The sequence below is a fragment of the Caretta caretta genome, chromosome 8 (assembly GCF_965140235.1).
Source record: "Caretta caretta isolate rCarCar2 chromosome 8, rCarCar1.hap1, whole genome shotgun sequence".
Taxonomy (NCBI): domain Eukaryota; kingdom Metazoa; phylum Chordata; order Testudines; family Cheloniidae; genus Caretta; species Caretta caretta.
The window spans coordinates 53,155,960-53,181,173 of NC_134213.1; the positions used below are offsets into that span (position 1 = coordinate 53,155,960).

The following is a 25,214-nucleotide window of genomic DNA, read 5'->3' on the forward strand; positions in this document are numbered from 1 at the left end:
GCAGCCAATTCTATTTTAAATGACCTAAAGGTTTATTAGCTAAGAAAAGGAAATGAGAGTTATTAGCAGGTAAAATATATGCACAAGTGAGTCACTCTTTGTAATTCCAAATGGTGACAGTCATGTAATAAACTGGCAGTTTCCCAAAAGTCTTTTCAGGGTACCCAGATTGTCTCTGGGATCTCCACTTTGCATCTGGTACACATCCCAAAAGTCCAGAGATGAATGATCTTTCCTTTAATCCATTCTTAAAGCTTCTTCTCACAGAAATCAAGCTGACAGGGTCACTATTCATGTGGCCTTTTCCTTTGATGACAGAGGGTGAGGAATGCATTTTGAATCTTTGACCTGCGATCATCATGATGACCACTTGCTTTGAAATTAGCACTTTTCTGTTAAAGTTCTTCATTTGCATTTCAAAAGGCTTCTTTCTTGTCTGATGGGTTATTTAGTTACAGTGGTATTTACAATATAAATGTTAGCTATTGCATTATAACAGGATACGAATAAGTGAAAACAATGCAAGTAACAACCCATTAGTTTTTCATTAAGTTTAAATGCCAGATACACTCTTATACATTAACAATTACTTTGATCTATACTAATACAAAAGTGAATTGACCTGTGGCTTCAGCATCAGCTGGCACCTGCTCTGCCAGTGTCACATAGGAGAATATAGAAGTTAAACTGTAGTTAGTCTGTTTATAATGGCTGATTTATTGTCCAAATTTGATTTGCTCCTTATAAAGGACTATTGAAGTGCAGAAACATAAACTAAACATAGTGAAAATTGAGTTATATTATAATTATTTTCATTTTTAATAATGTGAGGCAGAGATTCTAAAACTTTCATTGCCTGAAATAAGATATTAGTAGAGTCTCTTGCAGGCTTCTTCCCTTCCCATTCATAATTGTGTAACATCCTGTGACAATTACAGCAATTGCTTACTTGGAAAAGTATTCTTAGTAAAGTGTGTACTTTTGGCTGTATTAAATATAATGTAGCAGCTGGAAACAAGGAGAGCCACCACCTTGTGACCATCCAGCACACTGGGAACCACAATTTGGAGACCACCGGTGTAATGTGTTTGTAATATAGGCAAGGAAATTTGTTGTGCGTTCCTCTTCTCCCAGCCTACCAAAAAAGACAGTCAATTACATATAGTGTTGTGACTTTGCGTACCAGGAAGCAAAGAGGCAATAATTCTGTCAGGCAAGCCCTGCATGTAAGGCCCCATTTCAGAGATTTCTCTTTGCTTTTGTTTTTCCCTCTGTTCCTGTTTCCTCTTGCCCAGCTTTATCTTTCCTCTTTTCCTCATTTCTAAGCCCAGAACTGAAGAAAAGGACAAGTACAGTTGTTGGGTTTAGTGCTGGGTGGTGTTGGTGGTCTGTGATATACAGGAGATCAGACTAGAGATCTGGTGGTCCCTTCTGGCCTTAAACTTCATGACTCTACACAGAGAGGGGGCACAAAATAGACCTCAAAAAGAGAGCAGAAAAAACGAGTTTTTCCTAATGTCCAACCTAAACCTCCCTTGCTGCAATTTAAACCCATTACATCTTGTCCTCTCCTCAGAGGTTAAGAAGAACAGTTCTTCTCCCTCCTCCTTGTAACCCCTTTTATGTACTTGAAAACTGTTATCATGTCCCCTCTCAGTCTTCTCTTCTCCAGACTAAACAAACCCAGTTTTTTCAATCTTCCCTCGTAGTTCCTGTTTTCTAGACCTTTAATCATTTTTGTTGCCTTTTTCTGGACTTTCTCCAATTTGTTCGCGTCTTTCTTGAAATATGGCACCCAGAACTGGACACAGGAGGCCTAATACTCCAGTTGAGGCCTAATCAGCACGGAGTGGAAGAATTACTTCTTGTGTCTTGCTTACAACATTCATCCCAGAATGATGTCTGCTTTTTTTTTTTTTTTTTTTTTTTTTTTTGCAACAGTGTTACATTGTTGACTCATATTTAGCTTGTGATCACTGTGATTCCCAGATCCCTTTCCGCAGTACTCCCTTCCCAAGCAGTCATTTTCCCATTTTGCATGTGTGCAACTGATTTTCCTTCCTAAATGGAGTACTTTGCATTTGTCCTTATTGAATATCATCCTATTTACTTCAGACCATTTCTCCAGTTTGTCCAGATCACTTTGAATTTTAATCCTTGCAGCCCTTCCCAGCTTGGTATCATCCACAAACTTTATAAGTGTATAACCAGTTTTGCACCCACCTTATAGTAGCTCCATCTAGGTTGCATATCCCTAGTTTGTTTATGAGAAGGTCATGCGGGACAGTTTCAGAAGCTTTACTAAAGTCAAGATATACCATGTCTACCACTTCCCCCCCATCCACAAGGCTTGTTACCCTGTCAAAGAAAGCTATCAGGTTGGTTTGACACGATTTGTTCTTGACAAATCCCTGCTGACTATTACTTATCCCCTTATTATCTTCTAGATGTTTACAAATTGATTGCTTAATTATTTGCTCCATTATCTTTCCAGGTACTGAAGTTAAGCTGGCTGGTCTGTAATTCCCTGGGTTTTTTTTATTCCCCTTTTTATAGATTGGCACTCTATTTGCCCTTTTTCAGTCTTCTGGAATCTCTCCCGTCTTCCATGACTTTTCAGAGATAATCACTAATGGCTCAGATATCTCCTCAGTCAGCCCTTTGCGTATTCTAGGATGCATTTCATCAGGCTCTGGTGACTTGAAGACATTTAACTTGTCTAAGTAATTTTTAACTTGTTCTTTCCCTATTTTAGCCTCTGATCCTACCTCATTTTCACTGGCATTCACTATGTTAGATGTCCAATCACCACCAATCTTCTTGGTGAAAACTGAAACTAAGAAGTCATTAAGCACCTCTGCCATTTCCACATTTTCTGTTACTGTTTTTCCCCACTCATTGAGTTAAGGGCCTACCCTGTCCTTGGTCTTCGTCTTGCTTCTCATGTATTTGTTGAATGTTTTCTTGTTACCCTTTATGTCTCTAGCTAGTTTGAACTTGTTTTGTGCCTTGGCCTTTCTAGTTTTGTCCCTACATACTTGTGGTGTTTGTTTATATTCATCCTTTGTAATTTGACCTAGTTTCCACTTTTTGTAGGACTCTTTTTTGATTTTTAGATTATTGATTAAGCCAGGGTGGTCTCTTGCCATACTTCCTATCTTTCCTATGCAGTGGGATAGTTTGCTCTTGCGTCCTTAATAATGTCTCTTTGGAAAACTGCCACCTGTCTTCAATTGTTTTTCCCCTTAGACTTGTTTGCCATAGGATATTACCTACCAACTCCCTGAGTTTGCTAAAGTCTGCCTTCTTGAAATGAATTGTCTTTATTTTGCTGTTCTCCCTACCATTCCTTAGAATCATGAACTCTACCATTTTATGATCACTTTCACCCACACTGCCTTCCACTTTCAAATTCTCAACCAGTTCCTCTCTATTTGTCAGAATCAAATCTAGAACAGCCTCTTCCCTACTAGCTTCCTCCACCTTCGGAAATAAAAAATGATCTCCAATACATTCTAAGAACTTGTTGGATAATCTGTGCCCTGCTGTGTTGTTTTCCCAACAGATGTCTGAGTAGTTGAAGTCCCCCAGCACCATCAAGTCTTATGCTTTGGATGATTGTTAGTTGTTTAAAAAAAGCCTCATCCACCTCTTCTTCCTGGTTAGGTGGTCCGTAGTAGACCCTACCATGACATCACCCTTGTTTTTTACTCCTTTTATCCTTACCCAGAGACTTTCAACAAGTCTGTTTCCTATTTCCATCTCAACCTCAGTCCAAGTGTATATATTTTTAATATACAAGGCAACATCTTCCTTTTTTCCCTGCCTGTCCTTCCTGAGCAAGCTATACCTTTTTATACCAATATTCCAGGCATGCATATTATCCCACCAAGTCTCTGTGATGCCAACTATGTCATAGTTGTGTTTATTTACTAGCATTTTGAGTTTTTCCTGCTTATTCCCCATACTTATCACATTAGTATACAGGCATCTAAGATACTGATTTGATATCCCCACCCCCCCACCCCCAGTTCTGTCTTGTCTCTCCCTTATCCCTACTATAACAGCCCATGCTCCCCCCACCCCAAATTTCGACCCTTCTCCCAGGTCTCCATGTTTTTTACTTGCCTGTGGGCTTGCCTGCATGGGACTGGGGCAAAGAGCTATACCACTGCTTTCTTCCTCTATCCCTTTTCAGAGTTTTGAGGAAGGCAAAGCAGGACAAAGCGGAGGTAATGCTGTCAAGCCTCTTAAAGGCCCATGCCCCTATTTTTTTGAGCTGATGAGCCTGTCATTAGGACATTACTTGACCTTTTGGACCTGTCGATCCAAGGCCCACAATTCTCCTCTTTCAGTGTGATTTGGAGAGCTTGTAAATAAAGCATAGCTGCTTCCTAGAAGAGGAAATCTGTTCTGAAATTGCAATCTTTCTACCTAGCAACAGAGAGCCTACTTCTGTGAAATACGTATGAATTTGGAACCGTTTTTTGTTGTTGTTCAGTGGGGCAGTGAGAGGAATATCAATGCCAGCGCAAGACATCTTAATGTTCTCTTTGTAGGATTTCAAAAAGAGCTCAGTGTCTATAACTTGAGCATCTACTCTTCTGTCCTTTCTCTTATTGGAGTTCTTTCAGGAGCAGGGACACTATTTCCCAGCTGGTTTTTATTCAGTTTTGTTGGAGACTCCTACATCATCCAGTGACTCCTCAGTGGGACCTGTCCTTCATTTTGCAGGTACTCATACGTTTGCATTTGAATCCCAATGTCGTGGCACAGTGCCCCACCCCCATGCCAGATTGGGTTACAGCAGGCCAGAGTGGTTGCACAAGGCGGTAGCCAACCAGGGAGGGCCTGTTAGAGAGCCAATCAGGACCAGTATTACAGCCAGCCAGTCAGGGCTAGGCTAGGCCCTATATAAAGGCTGCCCAGGCAAGAGGCAGGGAGTTTCTCCCAGACCTTGAAGGGAGAAGGTCTGTCTCCTGAGCGAAGGAGACCAGCACCCAGGACAGTGCAGTGCTGGGCAGGCTTGGGGGAGCTGAGGAGAGCTCTAGCCCAATACCTGCCGGGCTGCAGGCCCTGATAGAAGGGCCCACAAGGTGCAAGGGGGCTGAAGGGGAAGCGGCCCAGGGAGGAGAGGCGGACAAGGGGAGAGAAGGAGGGCAGGGAGGCTTTTGCCAGAGGGTTCCTGGGCCGGGACCCAGAGTAGAGGGCGAGCCTGGGTCCCCCCCCTTCCCCCTTGTACTATACCTGGCCATTAGGAGTGGCCATAGCGGACTGCACCCGACCCCTGATAGAAGGGGTTAGACTTTCGGAATGTGGTTGGCCACTGCGGCTGGGGTGAAGAGAAAAGAGTGCTGTTAACCCTCCTCTGGAAGGGGGCGAGTGTGGACTTGGGGGCACTGCCAGAGGGCTGTGTCCCGAAGAGGACGCCGCTGAGCAAGGAGCAACGCGGGTCGAGATGCCAATCTAGGGCGAGAGACGGGTGGGACACCACCAGCAGAGGGCTTTCCGCATGAACTGAGCTAATTCCCAGAGTGAACAGCAGGAGGCGCTGTGGTGGTGAGTCCCAACCCCATCACACCAGGAGAAAGTCTCCTTCCCCAGATGCTGCCCAAGCTACCCTTTTAAAGTGCTGCTTTCAGTTGTCATAATATCTTGTCAGATGGATGGGAGAATTCTAAGCTCCCTCATTTTCTCTCTCTCCTACACATGTGTGCACACCTCCTTCAGTATTTTCCAGGAAAGATGGTATTTGTTCTCCTGCCAGAATTCATCCTTGAAGGGGACATGAATTCTGCTTTAGTTAACCTGTCCTGTTCCCAGCTTTATCCAAGCCCTGCTTCTCTCCAAGATGGGAAATTTCAGTCCTGGTGTCAGAGGTGTGAGCTTCTACTGAATTCTTTCATGAGAGTTCAGAAAGCTTCATAGCACACACAATTGTTGAAAACTGCTGCAAGGGTGTAAAAGCTCACTTTAACCGCCAGATAGGTAATGACCAGTATTGTTTGCTTATTAGCCAGCCAAATGCTAGTGTACCAGTTTGGTCAAACATCACCTACTGTTCATAAAGCACTATCCCTTAGACTGCATACGCCTGAGTGTTCCTTCAGTTGTAGAATTCTGCAATCAGCATGATAAGGTAGGCCCTTCTCAGAGCACCACGTGGTGCATGCAATGTATGTCTTTGACTGAATCCCTTGGAAGGAAATGAGAAGAGTGATGTAGAACAAAAGAAGTTTAGTCTCTTTAATTCCTTTTCTTAGTCTTCTCCCCTGTCATCCTTCATCCCACCCTCCTTTCCTCTGAGGAGAACCCACCCTATATTCTTATACCTTTTCTGATTTCTGTGTTAATTGTCTGTGACATTCCCCTGTTATTATCTGGACTAGTGATCTGCTAGGTCACTCCAGTCCTCGATTCTGGGAGCCAGCCTTACCCTGCTCTGCTGTGAGAATCCCCACTCCTGGGCTGTTCACGCATAGCCTCTAACATGTATGCTGCTCCTTGGATTGTGCAACCAAATGACACTAGCCAATATCTCTGGTCCCAGACACAACCCTAGGAACCTCCGTCTTGCGGTGTCCAGTTATGCCCGCTGGATGCTGCAAGCTTATATGAGTTTGCCAATTTAACAAAGAAATTGATATGTACTAGGCTTGCTATCCCAAGGGGAGTCTCTGACACGCTTCAAACCAAATGCACTGTTTCAGGTAGAATAAACAAACAAATTTATTGACTACAAAGATAGATTTTAAGTGATTGTAAGTCAAAGCACAAGAAGTCAGATTTGGTCAAAGGAAATAAAAGCAAAACGCATTCTAAGCTGATCTTAACACTTTCAGTGCCCTTATAAACTTAGATGTTTTCACCACAGGCTGGCAGGTTGCCCTTCAGCCAGGCTCTCCCCTTTGATCAGCACTTAAGTCACTTGGTGGTGATGGTGTCTGTAGATGGAGGTGGAAGAGAGAGCCAGCATGGCAAACATCTCTCCCTTTTATCATGTTCTTTCGTCCCTATTGGCTCCTTCCCCCCTTCGCCCCCCCCCCCCACTTCAGAGTCAGGTGAGCATTACCTCATCCTAGTCCCAAACTGACCAAGGGAAGGGGGGGTGACTCATTCGAGAGTCCAGCAGATCCTTTGTCACTCCCTAGGCCAGTGTCTTGTTCCTGTGAGGCTGGGCTGGGTTTGTTTCATACATGCCCTGATGAGGTGTGAACTGCCCCTCTGCTCTTGGAGAGTTTTGCCTGGGCCTCTGCTCCTGGAGAGTTTTTGTCTAGGCTTTTTTTAGGCAATGAGGACACATTTTCAGCCTCATAACTATATACATGAAATTACAACCTATAACATTACTATAACAACAATGCTCAGTGCATGATGAGCCTTCCGAAGACACCCAACATGACAAACTTTGCATTGGATACCACACAAACATGTTATAAGGATGAAGATGAGGGTGCAAGGGTGTTTCCCCGAGGTACAGTGTGTCATGCTGTCCTCCCTCTCAGAGCCTCTCTTTCTGGGGGGAAGTGAAAGGACTGACCTCTGATATACAGGGCTTGGTTGACAGAGTCTTTGCTACTGTGTTTCCTTGTAGTCAAAGCCATAGCACTTTGTCCTTAACTGTTGGTTCCTGTTAGCCCTCTTTTTTCCCCCATACTATTATGACAAAAAGGAATTATTAGGGTGTGATTTTCTTTTGTCTTATATATGTATGAATGACAGTTTCTTTAACTACACTAGGGTGGATCTGTGGAAATGTGCAGAGCACTAATGAAAGTGCGGGACACCTAAAAATTGCCCTTTCACACTTGTTTGGTGAGATGTATTTTTTTTCCAAACTCTTCAATAAGTATGAAAGGAGCTATCAAACTGTGAAACCACGTGCATAACTGGTTGTAAACATAGCTAGAACCTTAGAAGTTCTGTTCCTCTGTAGTCTCCATTGCAGCCTGTTGGGCCTTCACATTACTTTTGGATTATTAAATTGCAAAGAATTCTTGTACAGTAGCTTGCCCCCTTTCACACTCTCAGCAGACGAAGTCCCCTTGTGTGGACAACTCAAAAGACTAAACAAAGAGGAAGAGGGTACTGGGTTTATTTCAGTTCTCCCTCTTTCACTCCTCCTTTATTACATAAATAGAATAAAATACCATATATGTTGATATCATAACTAATAAAACTATTGCAAACAATGTTTTTCAGCCTTGTTTTGATCATGTATTCCAAAGTAATGTCTGCCTGACCTCCTTACTAGTTGTCTATATGTATTTTGGGACAGCTTTTATCCACAATGAGGTTCCTTCTTTTCCTTTTCTGATTATATAACGTAAATATATTTTAATTAAGGTAAACAGATACTCTTGTGCCAAATATAAGGTTCATGGCTCAATGTGGTTAGCACTGAAACTAAGCAAATAGTAAAGGAGTACTTGTGGCACCTTAGAGACTAACCAATTTATTTGAGCATAAGCTTTCATGAGCTACAGCTCACTTCATTGGATGCATCCAGTGAAGTGAGTTGTAGCTCACGAAAGCTTATGCTCAAATTGGTTAGTTTCTAAGGTGCCACAAGTACTCCTTTTCTTTTTGCGAATACAGACTAACACGGCTGTTACTCTGAAACCTAAGCAAATAGTGGAAGAGTTTTCAAGAGTTACTCCCTAGCATTCAAAAGAATGTTTTATTTGATTTCATGTTCTTTCTGAGTAAGTCGAAGCACTCAAGGTTTACTAGTGTGAATACATATGGAAACAAAATTTTAGCATGAATGTTCAAAAGATGTAATTTCAAATTGTAATATTTGTAACATGCAGTTTGGACAGCCTTCGGACTATGCATTATTTGCTGATGAAATTCTGTCTATGTTCTTGTATGCAACCTGTCATGTGGGGTCTGAATACCTAATTTTGAATAACAATTAAGAATTGTGGGGTCTGCTCATGGACAAGAAAGAAAAATCATCAAATTGTTAGAAATTATTTATCTGAACGTAGCATAAAATTCAGTTAGTAGTAATGCTTTCACGAGCAGTGAAGCATAAAATATGCTGTACAAAGAAACCGTTTTGCAGTATCATAGTATTGCACGGTAGCATTGCCTGCCAGCATTTTTGCTTCTACTTACAGGAGAATTAGTTATGAAATGTAAATATCTTTGATATTATGGGTTTCTGATGCTTATTAGCCATATTCTAATCACCTACCTTCTTCCTCCCCCCATTTTTCTTTGTACTTTCTTACTGATTTCAATCCTATTTTCCTCTTTTGTGCAGCACTGATCACATAATTGACTTTTTATAAATAATTTTAAGAATATTTCAGTTTGAATTCACACTATTCATCAGGAATGATGGTATATCAGTAGTGTTTTTCAAGCACAAAACTTATATAAAAATAGAATGAATTTCATTAAAATGAACAGTAAATCAAAGGGGAAAAATTTAAAAAGTAAAACTATTTTGATAAAATTAATTGATCTGATTAAGAGATCAGCTGTATAATATAACTGTTCATTTTACTGCTCTGAGAATTATTGTGGAACAACTTATATATAAAAACAATTCTGTCATTGTCAGTTATTTCTGTATTATACATTTTCCGTGCTTGTTTTTTTACTTGTCCTAGAAGGCCTGAAGAATAATATTCCAAGAAACAATAGTGTGTTAACACTTTTTTTTTCTCTCTAAAATCCAAGGTGCAGGAACTCCATGAGGAAGAAGTTCAGTGGGTGAATTATGATGAGGATGAGCTCTGTGTGAAGATGCAGTTGGCAGATGGGATATTCGAGGCCTTAATCAGAGACACTATTAATGTTCTGAACCAGATAAATGAAAAACAAGGGAGACTACTGCTTTTGTGACATCCGTGAAAATAAACCAAAAACTGCAAAACTTCTTGTCATGGGCTTTCTGACTCCTGACATATACTACATCTCCACCATAGCAATATTGCTGCTGGACTTTCATACATGTTTTTAAAGGCAGTTCAGATGCGATAAGGAAACACAGTACTATATCCCCCTGCCTTTAGAGACCTTACACTGGATTTGTTGTTGCAACTAAGCATGGTCCTTCACTTAATGCTGGCTTGTGATATAGTCACACCATCCTTTTGCTAATTCAGCACACACAGTATAAGTCAGCACCTTTCCATGGTATCAGACTGGGACTATGAACTTCAAATTGTACGCTGAAGGTGGTTGGATGCGGTTGGGTTGAGATACTGGTCACTTGGCCCAAAATTGCTGTCAGCAATCTAAACTGATCTTTAGAAAGGTGTATTGGATGATTTTGATAACTGCTTGTCAGTTTTTAGCCATAAATGGACATTACGGCAATTAATAGTGTTACATTATTAACCACTTTGTACCTGCAGTCCTAACAATATGCATCAATTTTTCCACTCTAGAGTCCATTTCATTCCCTTGAAATCCATTCCCATCTTTCTTCATGCAATGTGGTACCAGACATGATCGGTGGGCTAACAAAGGGGAAATTGGATGAGCTTGCTTTTTTGCATTCATCTAAAGAATTCTTACTTGTTTCCTGTCTAATTTGCTTCAGTCAAGAGTAAGAGCAAAGTAAAGGCCACCAAAAACTGGGCATAAGAGACTACACATTGGTCAGCTTTACTCCTACCAAGCAGCATTTCTTCAGCTCCTGAACTACCAGCAGCTCTTAGATAAATGGATACTCAGGATTCTCTCAGGCAGTAGACACGCAGGAGTGGAAAACGTTTCTTCACAAAACTATGGCCTTCAATAGCTCGGCTTCCTCCCTTGCTACCACCCAACCCTAATAAATCAGAGGAGCAGTTATTTGAACGATTAGGGAAATGAGTGTATTCACCAAAGAGAGTGATGTCCAGTGCTTGACTGTGTACTTGTTCTATGGTTGTGGGATTTTTAACTTATTTTAAGATAATTTATTAAATTGGAGTTAAGGAAAGTGTCCAGTGCAGTGGTTGCACTGTCTTAGGCCTTGAAACAGCAGAACCTGTGAAAGGTACCTATACTGCATCTGTCCTATACTATACTGCATCTGTCCTAGAAACTTCTAGGGTCCATATTCTTTGCACAAAAATCCAGCTTCTTGAGACAGAGGGGTAGAAAGAAATAAACCTCAGTGGTCAAATGTGGGAAGGAAAGTGGAAAACTATGAAAAGAGCTTCACCTGGGCAAATGCCAGCGATTGTGGAGTGTTTAAAGGAGTAATCTGAAGACAAGATGTGAAAATATTTTCTGCTCCCTTATTATCTGCCTTCCTTCTCACAAATGTTCTTTTTCCAGAGCGCTAGGCAGCCACCCTGTTGTATTTTTGGAGCTGTGCTCTTCGTCTTGAGTGCTTTCTTAATCTGTCCTCCCTCTTTGTGTTTCTTGGATGAACACAGACAATGTGGGGTTGAGTATTAATGCCTTACTAATGGAAGTCCTGTTTACTAACATGGGATGAGACCCAAAGCGGATTCATGTTCTCCAGGCACGTTGGAGTATTGAAGTGCATGCAAAAGCATGTTAGGAGGTACCCAAAGATGCTGCAGCCCATGATATGCATGTGGGAAGATTTCTGCTCTTTTCCTTCCATCTGTTTTTGTTTCTTGGGTTTCCTGCTATGCATACATGTGCTATTGCTCCATTCTGTTTTTCTCTCTTTCCATCTTTATATTTGGGAAACTGTCATTGAAATATTTGCATTTTGCACAATGACACACAACTGGTAATTTTTTAAATCAGGGACAGCACTGAGAAATGTTGGCTTTTCAACCCAATCAGATTCTCATGTGTGAGTTTATTAATGGTGAGCCATATCCATGAGAGCTTAATGAGCAAAGAACAAATAGGAGCAAATAGTGTCTTGGAACACCTCAGGGCACATGTATCAGTCTGTAGGTGGTAGTGTTCTTTCTAGCTGTCCAGAAGTCAGATGATTTCATGAGTGGTATGCATCTTTTTCATGAGTGAGTCACTTGTGTATGTAAATTAGCATCCTGATGCTGAACCTCAACACTGTCTTAAGCATTTGACAAAAACCAGCTACAGCTGCTGTTTAACCAGCATGGTGTCATTAATCAGGTCACTGTCTGATTCCTTTTCCTGGGCCTATCTTCTTTTCAACAGAGAATATTGTTATTTTTATAGATAGTTATAGAAGAGGGCAGAGGACCAGCAGAAGGAGAGAAACCTGCAAAGTAGGTCTGTGGCATAGGTATCATAGAAATAAATTAGTTTCCATCCCTAGGATCCCATGGCCATTGCTGAGATAGTAAGATAGCCTGCATCTTTGAGGCTTCCTGCTGGAATATAGAGTTTGTGCATGTGTGGTACGTGCGCCAGCACAGAGTGTATTGTACTGTCAGTCTATCAAGATGTGGAAGAAGACTGGAGATTACTTTTGCCCTTGTTGGCTTGAGTAAGCAAACATCTAGGTATCAGCTGCAGAAACAGTTGCTACCTTTCCAGCTCTTAGGGCAGAAAGAAACTGCGTAAAAGTAATGTTTTTGGAGAGATCACCATTTATTTTTGGTACCAATTTGTAATGGGAGCAGCCTAGACTAAAACAACTATGGCTGTTAAATTACATTCTCAATGCTTGATAATTGTTGAGGTACACTGTGGGCTAGGACTGATGATCATTGAGATTTGGTGATGGTCCTTTCAGGTCAGGCTTTGTGATCAATTGTTGAAGTAGTATGGGGAAGTCTTGAACTGAATAAAGAGAGAGCTGAATTTCACACACACACACACGCCCCTCTATCCCTTTTATCTCAAGCCCAAGTTCTGTCTGGGTCATGGTTGAATTATCTTGGTGCAACAGTGTTGGAAAATCCAAGGTTGAGGGAACATGGAAACTCCAGAATTTTTCTGAGCCCAAAAATAGGGTGGGCCCTCTATGGCAGAGTCAGAAAGCACTGGATGGAGTCGATATGAAGACCTATGTCCCTTTTCAGTCTAGGAGAAGGACTATTAATGCAAGGTAGAACTGTCCAGCATTGTGTGAATATGGAGAGAGACCACCTCTCTGACTAGGATAATTCCCAAGCTACAGATCTGGGCTATTACTACTTTACCTTTCAGAAAAGGTTTTGTTGCTCATAAGGTTTTGTGGCCTGTTTGAAAAATGTATCTTGTTCACTTTCCTTTCTTGAAAAAGTGGCCTTAGCTTTTTGCAATACTTGAATAAATTGTGTATGTGCAAAAGATTTTCAGTAGCACAGCGTTAGAGAGCATTTAAATAACTCTTCTGCAAAGAACTGAGTGTAGTTCAGACTTTCAGATCCCATTGCTACCTTAAGAATACTTGGGGAATAAATTACTATTCAGCAGAGTAACAGTTGAAACTTACAAGGTATTTAGTTCAAATTGTAGGAATTTTGAAGTGTTTACAAATCAGCTAAAATGGAGAAAAGCAAAATATCCAGAACACATTTGAAATATAAAAATTAAAAATGCAAAAATATATATAGATGAAAAAGGAGTACTGTAATTAACCTGCATTTAATAGGTTTTTTCCTTGACTTTGCAGAGCCTTTTTATATACATTTGCAAAGCCACCTTGGGAGACCCTCTCTCCCTGTGTACTGTATTGTGCAGATATTAAAATAAATAAATCTGTTTACTTTGTTTGTGTAAATAACCTGTTAACCTGGTTTCCAGGCCAGTTCTCAGCCAATAATCGCATCCAGTGCAGCTTTGCACAGTAGAGTTAAGGATGTGGGGGTTTTTTGTAATTATGAACTGTAAAATAACCAGGGTTTTCCCTGTGTACACCAATGTAAATATCTTTGTTAACTGAAATGTACTTTGAGGATAAAACCTGTAAATAAACTGATTTATAAATTAATTGTCTTATTTCCTGCTTCTTTATAAAATGGAGTATAATTACACAAATAGCTGATAATTCTGAAGGTGCCCAGTGGATTTGTTCTTGGTAACATATTCCTCCTTATCCCTGATGCTGCACTTTGGTCCCAATAACAATCTGCTAAATCCTATTATAATTGCCTTAATTGTAATAATACCTTATAGCATGTCCTTGCATGTTTGTTAAAGCTGGCTGAGTGTTGTGGCAAAAAACAGAAAAGTCATTGCTTTGTTTTTCAAAAATACAAGTCACAATTTTTAATTTGAAAGGTTAAAAATGAGTCATGGTAAACTTTTCATAATGGACTTTAAAAATCTTCAATTTAAAATTATACTAAAAATGTGTTTCAAATAGGAAATATCAATAATATATTTAAGAAGTGGATAAAATTTTCCTAGAAATGAACCTAGGTCTTGTGTTATATATTCCTAAATGAGATGGTTTTATGGGTCTGCTCTTGTCTTCTCTGAACCCATCTTCCTATAGTAAAAAGGAGTGTTCTCCAGAAGGTGCTGTTTGTTGCTAGGAAGGGAGCACTGCATCCATTACACTTGGTTCATATTTGGAAGATTATCTTCATAATTGTCAGGGTTAGAAATGTAGTAATTTTAAAAATGAAAGCTAATGGAGCTCTGCAGAAGGCTATTGAGCAGCGATGACTTTTACTGTAAATTGCAGAAATCACAGGATTCATGACAGCCAGGCTTCTTCATGATTAAATGCAAAAAAAACTAGCACTAATGCAATATTAAGGTTGCAAGATCAAGCACTTTGGTCTAGATGTTCCTACAACTAAGGTTGCTATCTAGCTATTTTAACTCCTCCACATTACACATCCTGTTTATTTGATGCTGTACATTGACAGAGTAATAGGTTAGGGTTTCCGTTTAATAAGGAAAAGAGGCATAAAGAATACTACCTATATGCATCATGGGAGACTTATTGTTGCCAGAGCAACCTTATCGTTTTGGAATTTCTTGGGAATTTGAGTGATTTCACAACTTTAATATTGCATTAATAATAATAATAATACCTAGCTCTTATACAGTGCTTTTAGTAGATCTCAAAGCACTTTACAAAGGTCAGCCTCATTGTCCCCGTTTTACAGATGGGGAAACTGAGGCACAATGCATCTGTGCCATCTTCATGGGCACGAAGTGTATGCATGTCGCAAGTGGGATCCACACGGACAACCTATCTGGAAGAACCACAGCTACTGTAAGATAAGTAACCTTTTGTTCTTTTTACAAATCAAGGCATACAGTATTCTGTGAGGACTCAATCCATGTTCGATTTCAAATTGGTTCTTTGTTCATGTGTGGTTGAAATTGTTTAAATAGGTGAGCAGAGACTTAAGCACTTCATTCCCAACGAGAAATGTTTTGGAAAATTCTTAGCAAGTAGGATCCAAGTTAGAATCAAGTCTTAGAGTGATTGATTCACTCAGGCTTTTGGATTTGAGCAAACCAGAGCTCTGAGGTAGGTTGGTGGTTGGACAAATGGGTGTAACACAGTAGTGTCTAAATTGGTGCTTCAAACAGGGAGAGCATACGTCGTTGTACATCGCCACCCTTGAACTAATTTTCACTGCATAGCCTGTCCTTTAGGACACATTGCTACTTGTCATAATGCCTATGCTTACAATGGGAGCATATTCACTGGGAATCAGTTTTGGGTGCATTTCAGGTTAGAAACTCAATCTTTTGGATTTGTCTTCATTTTTGAAAACCTTGGCAAAGGACAACATTGCCACAGCTAATTGGAGAGTGGTGCAGCAAACTGCCGCATCACTGCTTTGGGCCCTTCCCAAGACAGCCTGTAAACCAACTGATGCATTCCCATATGTTAGCCGACGGCCAAGGATGTTTGGTGAGGTGCCAGCTATGCCCGTTTATACCATCCGTGACTTTAACCGCTAGGACGCACTGTCCCTTCGCGGCGGGCAGCCCGGGCTAGGCTGACGGATGCCCCAAGGTCCTAACCACCCGTGACTTTAACTGCTAGAGCTCAGAGCTCCTTCGCAGCGGGCAGTCAATACTGACTGACAGGTGCCCCAATGGCAGCACTAAGAGCCTCTCCACACCCGTGACTTTAACTGCTAGAGCTCAGAGCTCCTTCGCAGCGGGCAGCCAGGATTGACTGACAGGTGCCCCAAGAGTTTGCCCCGTGGAGGCGGCACAACTCAACGCTAGGCTCTTAGTACTCTCACCTAATGGCCAGGCTTTAGAGCCAAAACGGCTGAGGTTCTTTAATTGTGATGGCTGCTTTACAGTAAACCAGAGAAAACAAGTCAGGCTTATGCATAAATGGTTACCAAAATTTATTAAGCTAGATTCTAATCATGTGGTTACAAAATTGCTAGTGCCTACTTATTTAAATGTAGAGATGTTACACACACACAAACAAGTTACAAAACTGAAGCCACAATCCCAAAGAAAGAAAACAAAGTATAGAGCTCTATCTCAAAATATGTGTACACTAAAGATAGGAGATCAGGTGTGGGTGCTTCTTACCCTCCTTGCATCTCTCGATTCCAGCGGTGCCAAGCCAGGATCGGTCACTCAATTCCGCGGAAAGACGAATAAGGGACAAGGCGTAGGGACCCTCTTAGCTGCAGAAGCCTTGGGAGGCTGTCACTTATCTGACCAGCAGATAGATAGTGAAAAGCACTCAAAAATCATGGTGCTGTAGGTCCCCTACTTATACCTCTGTACTCCTTTATTCTCTTTCTCCTTTCTTATGCCAAATTGAGGCTGGTCTGTCGGGGTGACGCCAGCTTTTGCAAGAGTAGTTTACACTTGCAAGGGAGAGAAACAATAAGTTTCGACTACTGGACATTTCTTTTATCAGGGTAAATATTTTCCCACCTAGGATGTTGGTGTGTGTGCATCACACTACTTAGTAGGGGCTAAGAGCCAGGTCTGTCACAGGGCCTCTGCCTGCTGTGAGCTTAATCGTCATATCTGTTCCCAGAGGCACATTGTAGCAGCACACCTGTGCTTCAAAGGCTGTGCTGGAATATATGTTAAGTGCCCTGTTCCTGCTTCCTCCTGTGTTTCCAGCAATGCTGGTCTGAGGGGGGGGGGGGGCTGGCTGTCTGGCTACATTCCACCCCCTGATGCACCACACTACATCCCAGATTGCAAGGTGGCGGTGATGCCAGCACCTCTTGCCCTCCTTGGGGAAATCTAGAAATACCCAACAACCAAATTAGAGGATGAGGGTTCGCGGAATTGGTTAGGATCCCTTTTTAGCTCTAGGTATCTGATTTGCGTGGAGGAAAGAGCAGTTTGAATCAAACGCTTCATAATACATAAAGTTACACAAAAAACAATTACAATAATTAAAATGGTTAAAACAGTATTCACAACCGAATGTAAAAACGGAGAGAGAGAAAATCCCAAGTGTTGAGCTAACCATTGCATCCATGAGGTTTGTCCATTCTCAGCCACTGCATGTAAAATTTTAACTGCACCTTTAATAGCAACCACATCTTGCTCTATTTGCCCTGAATGATTTACATAAAAACAACAAGATTGGTTGATGACAGCACACACTCCTCCTTGCTGGGCTAGGGTAGCGTCCAGTGCTATTCTGTTCTGCAGAGCATATCGGGCCACAGACTGAAGTTGTTCATTTAAAAGCCCTAATGCATCAGCAGTATGATTCAGAGCAATTTCCAATTGTCCAGAAACGTTTGCTATTGCCATCTCGAGCTCAGTTATACCTAACCAAGGTATAAGTGCACGTGTAAATCGGTGAAAACCAGAGGGCCGTTCAATCAGGGGGTTGTAGGTGAACTTTCGTTTGGACCGATGTATAAAACTTCCCAGATTTGTTATTCTGGGGGCATTAACATGAGGGTGTACTGTTAGTCCCTCGGGTACTGCATGTCCCAGTGAACACCTTCCAGTCCAACCTACAGGTAGATATTTATATGCCTTGTCCCCACAAATAAAGAACAAGCCAGGTTCTTTACTAAGAATAGGTGAATAAGGTCCTCTGTGCCACCTGCCCCCCTCAGGTTTAGGTATGGGTTGGTGATATGGAACACAATATCCCATCTTAATGTTAGTACAGAGCAAAACTATTAACAAATCTTCTAAAATTTGATCTGAGCGAAAAAGTCCATTTTCATTACACTGATCTAATAAGGAGTTAATAGATTTGATTAGCAATGGGTTATAAATGTGTCCGGAACTGGGAATAAAGAACAGTGATTGGTCATACCAATCTCTGCTTTCAGGGTATCTACTCATATTCAGGGGAACAATTGTGGCATTATGTATGCTAAAAAGGGGTCTATGTTCAAGTGTGCCATTGATGGGACCTTTCCAACATTTTAAAGTCCTTTTGTTGCTCATGGGTGGGTAGGTAGTCCAACCCCCACTTTTCTGATCAAATACAATTGTATGGGCACATTGCTGCTTATCTAGACTACCCATTTGTATGTCACCCTGAGTTTCAAAACAAATAGGGTATACTTCTTTAGATGATCCCGTTACATATTCCACAGGCTGTCCCCAAACAGTGCGATGCCATTGTCCCACCTCCCCCGAGTCATTGTGAGGGTTGTTGGTGTACCATGCTGGTCCCCACTGAAAGATGTCACTTTTGTTCCACCAATCATTTAGGCTGAGTGGTACAAATTCAAGTCCCAGTCCATTGGTTGAATCTAGCAAGGTGCACATCCAGCAATTTGTAGCACCAGCAGCTGAGGCGATGGTTTGGATTGCTCCCCGAAGAGGATGTTCTGGTATTGCCAAGGTGACTGGAGCCAACAGAAGGATCATGAGGGCTTGCAGGAACATATCTCTGGTGGGTCGTGTTCTAGCTAAAAAACTTATTTTAAAACCAAAAGCAAAAATTACACCTGCTATTATAAGTAATGGCAAATATATCAACAGTCCATAGTAGTCTCTAGTGATCAAACAGGTCTGCTGCATGGTCCATTTTGCTGACAGGTTAGCTGGCAGGTTGCTCGGAACCATGGGACCATTCCTGCAATAAATCACATGGTCAGCCGGTCTTGGATGCGATCCAAGCCTCTGTAATGGTTATTAGCCTTTTATCAGCATTTAAGGCACTCCATACACCTTTCTCTTTATAGGCGTGCAAAACGCAGGTAAAGGTACCCAGGGCTGGGTGTTTAATCACAATAGTGTCTCCGGGAGCATACTTGGAACTGTGCAGTGGTGTTCTGGCAGGGGAGATAGCTTTCCCTGTAGGGAAGAATCCCCTGCTGATTGGACTTCCTGTAGGAGTCTGTCTGTTGTTTAATCTCTGCACCACTTCGTCCAGTCTGTCTCCCCATGTGCCATCAGTAGGCTTCAAGTGATTCTTTAGCAACCCATTCCAGCGCTCGACCATGCCATTAGATTGAGGTCGATATGGAAGGTGGAAGGTCCATTGGACTCCATGGTTAAGGGTCCATTCCCTTACAAGTTTATTCTTAAAATGCGAACCATTATCTGATTGGATTTCTTGAGGCATTGGGACAATTGCTGTTAAGCGGTTTAGTCCCATAACTGTGGACAACCCTGTTGCCAGTCGGGTTGGATATGCAAAACCAATCCCTGAAACAATTTCTACCCCAGTCAAGATGTATTTCCACGTCTGCCTTGTAGTGGGCAGTGGTCCGACATAGTCGACCTGCCAGGTTGCCCATAGTGTTTTTCCATCTCTTAGCCTGGCAAACCTTTGTCCTTCTGCTATATGTTTTCTAGTCTCAGCACAAATAGTGCAGGCTTGCACCAGGTCTCTAGCCTGTCTGTGGGTGATAGGCCACCCCCTGATATGTGCTTGCCGCACTAACTCATCACTTCCTGTGTGTCCTAAATTATCATGTAACCATGAATATAAGCGTTCCCATTCTACTTGTGTGGTAAAGAGCTGGGCAGCTGCATCGGCTAAATTGTTTAACTGTGCAGCTGGGGTATTATTCCTCTGATGAGCTGAGACATGTCCTATAGACAGGGGTTGTTGCAGGGCATGCTGATATAACCACTTCCAGTATTCCAGTCCCCAGACTGGTTTACCTCCTATTTCCCAGTGGTTATTTTTCCAGTTAGTGATCCACTGAGTGGCACCTGCCCACACCGCATAGGAGTCCGTATATACTGTGGTGGCTCCTGCTTCACAGGCCAGTTTAATTGCAGCTAATTCTGCAAGTTGTGCTGACCCATCAATTTCAGCAGTTAGGGGTGCTGCAGAGGGGTCTGCAGGCACTGCTGCAGCTTTTCCCTTCCATTTTCCTTTAACCAGCCTGGCACTGCCATCAGTGAACCATACTCCCTCAGGCTTAGAAGGATCAAATGGGGCAGCATCCTTAATGGGAGACTGCTGTGGAGGTAGGCGGTATTCATCAGGCATTCCTACTTTCCATAGGGATTCCTGAATCATAGTGGGGTTTTGTGCAGTGTCTGCACTACCTACCCTGTGGTGTATGTAAAGTGCCCATCTTTGGATAGTCATCTTTTGTGCTACACCAGGTGGTAACTCTTTCCCTTCCAATATAGGTTTAATGATTGGAAGAGGAGTGTGAATTGTGATGTCCTTATCCTGAGTTAATTCCTCAGTTTCTCTCAAGGCTGTGTAAGCTGCCAGAAGCACCTTCTCATAAGGCGTGTAGTTAGCCTGTGACCCTTGCCATGACTTGGAACCAAACTCAATTGGTCGTCTGGGAGCAGTGTCACTTTCTTGCCAGAGAGCATAAGACATTCCAGTGGCTCCCACAGTTAGGTACAAATGGAATGGGGCTTCAGGATGTATGGGACCCAGAGCCTGATAGGTGTGTATCTCCCCTATCAGTTGTCTGAGGGCTTCCTCATGGGCAGGAGCCCATTCCCAGGCAGCACTTTTCTTTAACAAATTGTACAATGGTCTGGCTATAATGGCAAAGCCAGGTACATGTTTTCTCCAAAACCCCAGGGTTCCCAAAATCTGTCTCAATTGATCTTTACTTTCAGGGGAGGGTGCCTGATTTAGCTCTTGCACAGTGTCATTAGGCACAGACCTCCTACCTCCCATCCATACAGTACCTAAGAATTTTATCTCTTGGGAGGGACCTTGGCATTTCTCAGCTGGTAACTCTAAATTAAGGGCTTCTAGTGCTCCTTTGATTTGATTCATAGCCTCCTGTACCTCTTCTGGGGTTTTCCCACCTATTAAGATGTCATCAATGTATTGCACAGTTTGTACATTGGGTGGCAGGATAAGGTCATCTAGGACCTTTGCCAGTGCCCCATGGCAAATAGTGGGTGAGTGTTTAAACCCTTGTGGCATTCGGGTAAAAGTGTATTGTACACCTTTCCAAGTAAAAGCAAATCTTTCCTGGTCAGCTGGTTGCAAAGGGACCATGAAGAACATGTCCTTTACATCTAATACTGCTAGCCAGGGTTTATCCCAGGTTTGTATGGTGTTTACAATATCTGTTATGCTAGGGACTGCTGCAGTTAATGGTCCAGTGTTACTGTTTAGCTTCCTATAGTCTATAGTGAGTCTCCATTTGCCATTTGGTTTCTTGATGGGCCACACAGGAGAATTAAAGCGAGAGTGGGTACGAATTAAAATTCCTCGCTGTTCCAAATCTTTGATCAGGTCAGTAACAGGGCTTATGGCCTCAGCTGGGACATTATACTGCTTTATGTTTGTTACTGTTGAGAGCGGGAGAGCAGGCGCGCTGCTAAGTAAGTTTACAGAATAGTGGGGAGGGCTTTCCTCTTCCAGGTGGGTGGCATGAGGAACAGAACTGACTCCAAAAGCCCATCTTTCCCCATTAATCCTTCCCTTCTTTCCTCTTAAAACATCCATGCCCAGTATGTTGGCATTGCCCAAAATCACCTCATATTTTCGGGGCTGATGGTGGGGTTGCAATGGGATATCCAGTTTTATCTTAACTAATGGGTAAGTTATGGTACTGCCATTTACTCCTGTAACAAGTATCTGCTTTCGGCCAGTAGGTGGCGAGCCCTGAAAACTTTCTCGCTTAATCATGGACATTTGAGCCCCTGTGTCCATTAAGAAAGGAATAATGTGTTTGTCATTTACAGTTACATGTATCCGGGGGTCTTTTGCTGTTGTTTTCTCCTCTTTGGATTTAAGCTGGTTTATTAGGAGAGGAGATTGACCCCCGCAAGCTAGTTTCCCTGCTCTGGTAACTCTTGCAGTTGCTGCAGCAATGGAGTATACAGGGTGTCTGCAGGTGGGGAAAGAGGAGAGAGCTGCAGAGGTGCACTGGGAGTAGCATTAGTTGTCTCCCAGTCAGCTCTTTTAAAGGTGGTGAATAATTTTAGCCGCTCTGTGGGCAGTCCATTTATCACATCTCTGGGATAACCTAAAGCCAGACATTGTCTCCACAACTTGGCTCTAAGCTCCTTTTCCTCCTGGGTTGGCTCTCGCTTGTTTTTATGTCCTTTAGATGGTGCCCCCTTGTTTCCCTGAAGGGAACGCATCTTAGCTTTGCCTGTCAGTGCTCTGATGTCTCCGAATTCTCTAAAGTATGACACCAGAAGGTTTAGCAGTGCCCGAAAGGTACTGTTATGTGCTGCAGCTTCTGATCTAAGGGACAGTGCCATAGCCCTGTGGTTACTCGGAACTCCCTTAAGCAGGGGTCTGAGATCATCTACATCTACCTGACCCTCCCATGGGCTTTCATAGGCTAACCCTTGAGGGTTTTGGCCAAGCATGCTAATGACAGCCACAGTTAATAGAGCTGTTTTTACCTCATCTATGTTGGTCCAGTGCATTACTGTGGGTTCATCTCGGTCTGCTGGGTAAATTCCTCTTGCCCATTGACAAGCCAGAGACCAAAGTGTTTTAGGGGTGTTCCCCTCTGAGTGTTCCAGGAATATTCCTGCACCTAAGTTAAGGCGCTCAGTTTCTTGGGCTGTCAGGCGTATATATCCACCCCCAGTGTCCCAGAGGCGGACCAGCCACTCTATTATACCTTCCTCAGGCTTTTTAGCAAAATCTCCCTGGATTGTTTTTAACTCCATGGGAGTATATTGGCGGGTGGTAATTTTGGTAAAGTGTGTTGGAGCTTTACTCCCTTTTCCCTTTTTACCTCCCTTCTTTGTTTTTGAAGAGGTGGATGGATAATTGTCATCCCCTTCTTCATCCAGCTCTGCCCCACTCAAATTTTCCTCATGTTCTTCTGATTTGTGATGTGTGATAGCTGGTCTTAATTTTACAGAGGGACCTTCCTCCTCAGAGGAGGGGGACTCATCTGCTGAATCCCAAATGTCTCCATCCCATTCCTCAGGGTCTAGCCAGAGAGCAGTCTCAATTTTAGCCCTGTTGATACTGCGTGTTTTAGTCTCCAGCTTTTCCCTTCGTTCTATCCCTTCTTTCTCAATTAAGGGAAGTAATCTTTTCTGAAGATGTTCCATATCCCTATTCAGTGTTCTTACTCTGGTATCTAAATTCTGGCATTCCTTGCGCAGTGTGTCCCTTTCCTGTTGTAGCCTATTAAATTCTATTGCCAGACTATGATAATCCTTACAGGCAGCTTGCCAAATGTTAGTAAGCAGCCATATACAAGCACCTTTTCCTTTCCCTTTCTTCATCTTGCAGGCAGTTCTCCAGTTACAGAAATGCTGCCAGATCTCTGCTGGTTTTCCCCAATATTTCTCCAGCAGTTCTTTGCTCCACAGAGGATTTCCCCATCCCTCTTGGGTCAAACTTTTCTCTAGCTCAGGGAATTCTGTGGTGTTTATCATGACTGGTTTCATTGTGTTACTGTACTGCAGCCTATATCACAATCCTGTTCGTGACGCCAATTTCTGTTAGCCGACGGCCAAGGATGTTTGGTGAGGTGCCAGCTATGCCCGTTTATACCATCCGTGACTTTAACCGCTAGGACGCACTGTCCCTTCGCGGCGGGCAGCCCGGGCTAGGCTGACGGATGCCCCAAGGTCCTAACCACCCGTGACTTTAACTGCTAGAGCTCAGAGCTCCTTCGCAGCGGGCAGTCAATACTGACTGACAGGTGCCCCAATGGCAGCACTAAGAGCCTCTCCACACCCGTGACTTTAACTGCTAGAGCTCAGAGCTCCTTCGCAGCGGGCAGCCAGGATTGACTGACAGGTGCCCCAAGAGTTTGCCCCGTGGAGGCGGCACAACTCAACGCTAGGCTCTTAGTACTCTCACCTAATGGCCAGGCTTTAGAGCCAAAACGGCTGAGGTTCTTTAATTGTGTTGGCTGCTTTACAGTAAACCAGAGAAAACAAGTCAGGCTTATGCATAAATGGTTACCAAAATTTATTAAGCTAGATTCTAATCATGTGGTTACAAAATTGCTAGTGCCTACTTATTTAAATGTAGAGATGTTACACACACACAAACAAGTTACAAAACTGAAGCCACAATCCCAAAGAAAGAAAACAAAGTATAGAGCTCTATCTCAAAATATGTGTACACTAAAGATAGGAGATCAGGTGTGGGTGCTTCTTACCCTCCTTGCATCTCTCGATTCCAGCGGTGCCAAGCCAGGATCGGTCACTCAATTCCGCGGAAAGACGAATAAGGGACAAGGCGTAGGGACCCTCTTAGCTGCAGAAGCCTTGGGAGGCTGTCACTTATCTGACCAGCAGATAGATAGTGAAAAGCACTCAAGAATCATGGTGCTGTAGGTCCCCTACTTATACCTCTGTACTCCTTTATTCTCTTTCTCCTTTCTTATGCCAAATTGAGGCTGGTCTGTCGGGGTGACGCCAGCTTTTGCAAGAGTAGTTTACACTTGCAAGGGAGAGAAACAATAAGTTTCGACTACTGGACATTTCTTTTATCAGGGTAAATATTTTCCCACCTAGGATGTTGGTGTGTGTGCATCACACTACTTAGTAGGGGCTAAGAGCCAGGTCTGTCACAGGGCCTCTGCCTGCTGTGAGCTTAATCGTCATATCTGTTCCCAGAGGCACATTGTAGCAGCACACCTGTGCTTCAAAGGCTGTGCTGGAATATATGTTAAGTGCCCTGTTCCTGCTTCCTCCTGTGTTTCCAGCAATGCTGGTCTGAGGGGGGGGGGGGGCTGGCTGTCTGGCTACACCATATTATTCCCTGATTTGCATATTCCTATTACTTCACCTTCGCATTGACTATCTACAGTATTAACACTTCCCTGCACCACTTAACGTGTACAATCACATTATAAATGCTTCCAACCAACCTCTCCCTGCCCTAGAATTTTGTTACCCAATGAAATTCTCTGAGTGATCAATGGCAGGGCACATACTTCCTAAAATTCACTGTGTTAATTCTGGTGGGCACTGTCTAGCATCTATTGTACACTCAGCTGCATCTTAATCTGGTGCTACACAGCCTATGATGCCTTGCTTGAAGAACATTGTTGGGCCTG

The 25,214-nt window shown here is 42.7% G+C and overlaps 1 protein-coding gene and 1 long non-coding RNA gene across 10 annotated transcripts in view; one reads left to right on the forward strand and one right to left on the reverse strand.

Annotated features, from left to right (window-relative positions):
- Positions 1-13,837, forward strand: part of CEP350 (centrosomal protein 350) — a 135,041-nt gene extending 121,204 nt beyond the window's left edge. For all 9 annotated transcript variants that reach the window (XM_075131502.1, XM_075131503.1, XM_075131504.1 and 6 more), the window contains one exon: positions 9,694-13,837. In XM_075131502.1, coding sequence (XP_074987603.1) covers positions 9,694-9,858 — 165 coding nt within the window. In that variant the 3' untranslated portion in view covers positions 9,859-13,837. The remainder of the gene's footprint in view (positions 1-9,693) is intronic.
- A 2,317-nt stretch (positions 13,838-16,154) lies between these two features.
- LOC125626151 (uncharacterized) lies at positions 16,155-24,896 on the reverse strand. The gene is made up of 2 exons (XR_012669651.1): positions 24,312-24,896; positions 16,155-18,859 (listed from the first exon to the last, which is right to left on the reverse strand). It is a non-coding gene; the product is annotated as an uncharacterized LOC125626151 (long non-coding RNA).
- Positions 24,897-25,214: the final 318 nt, after the last annotated feature.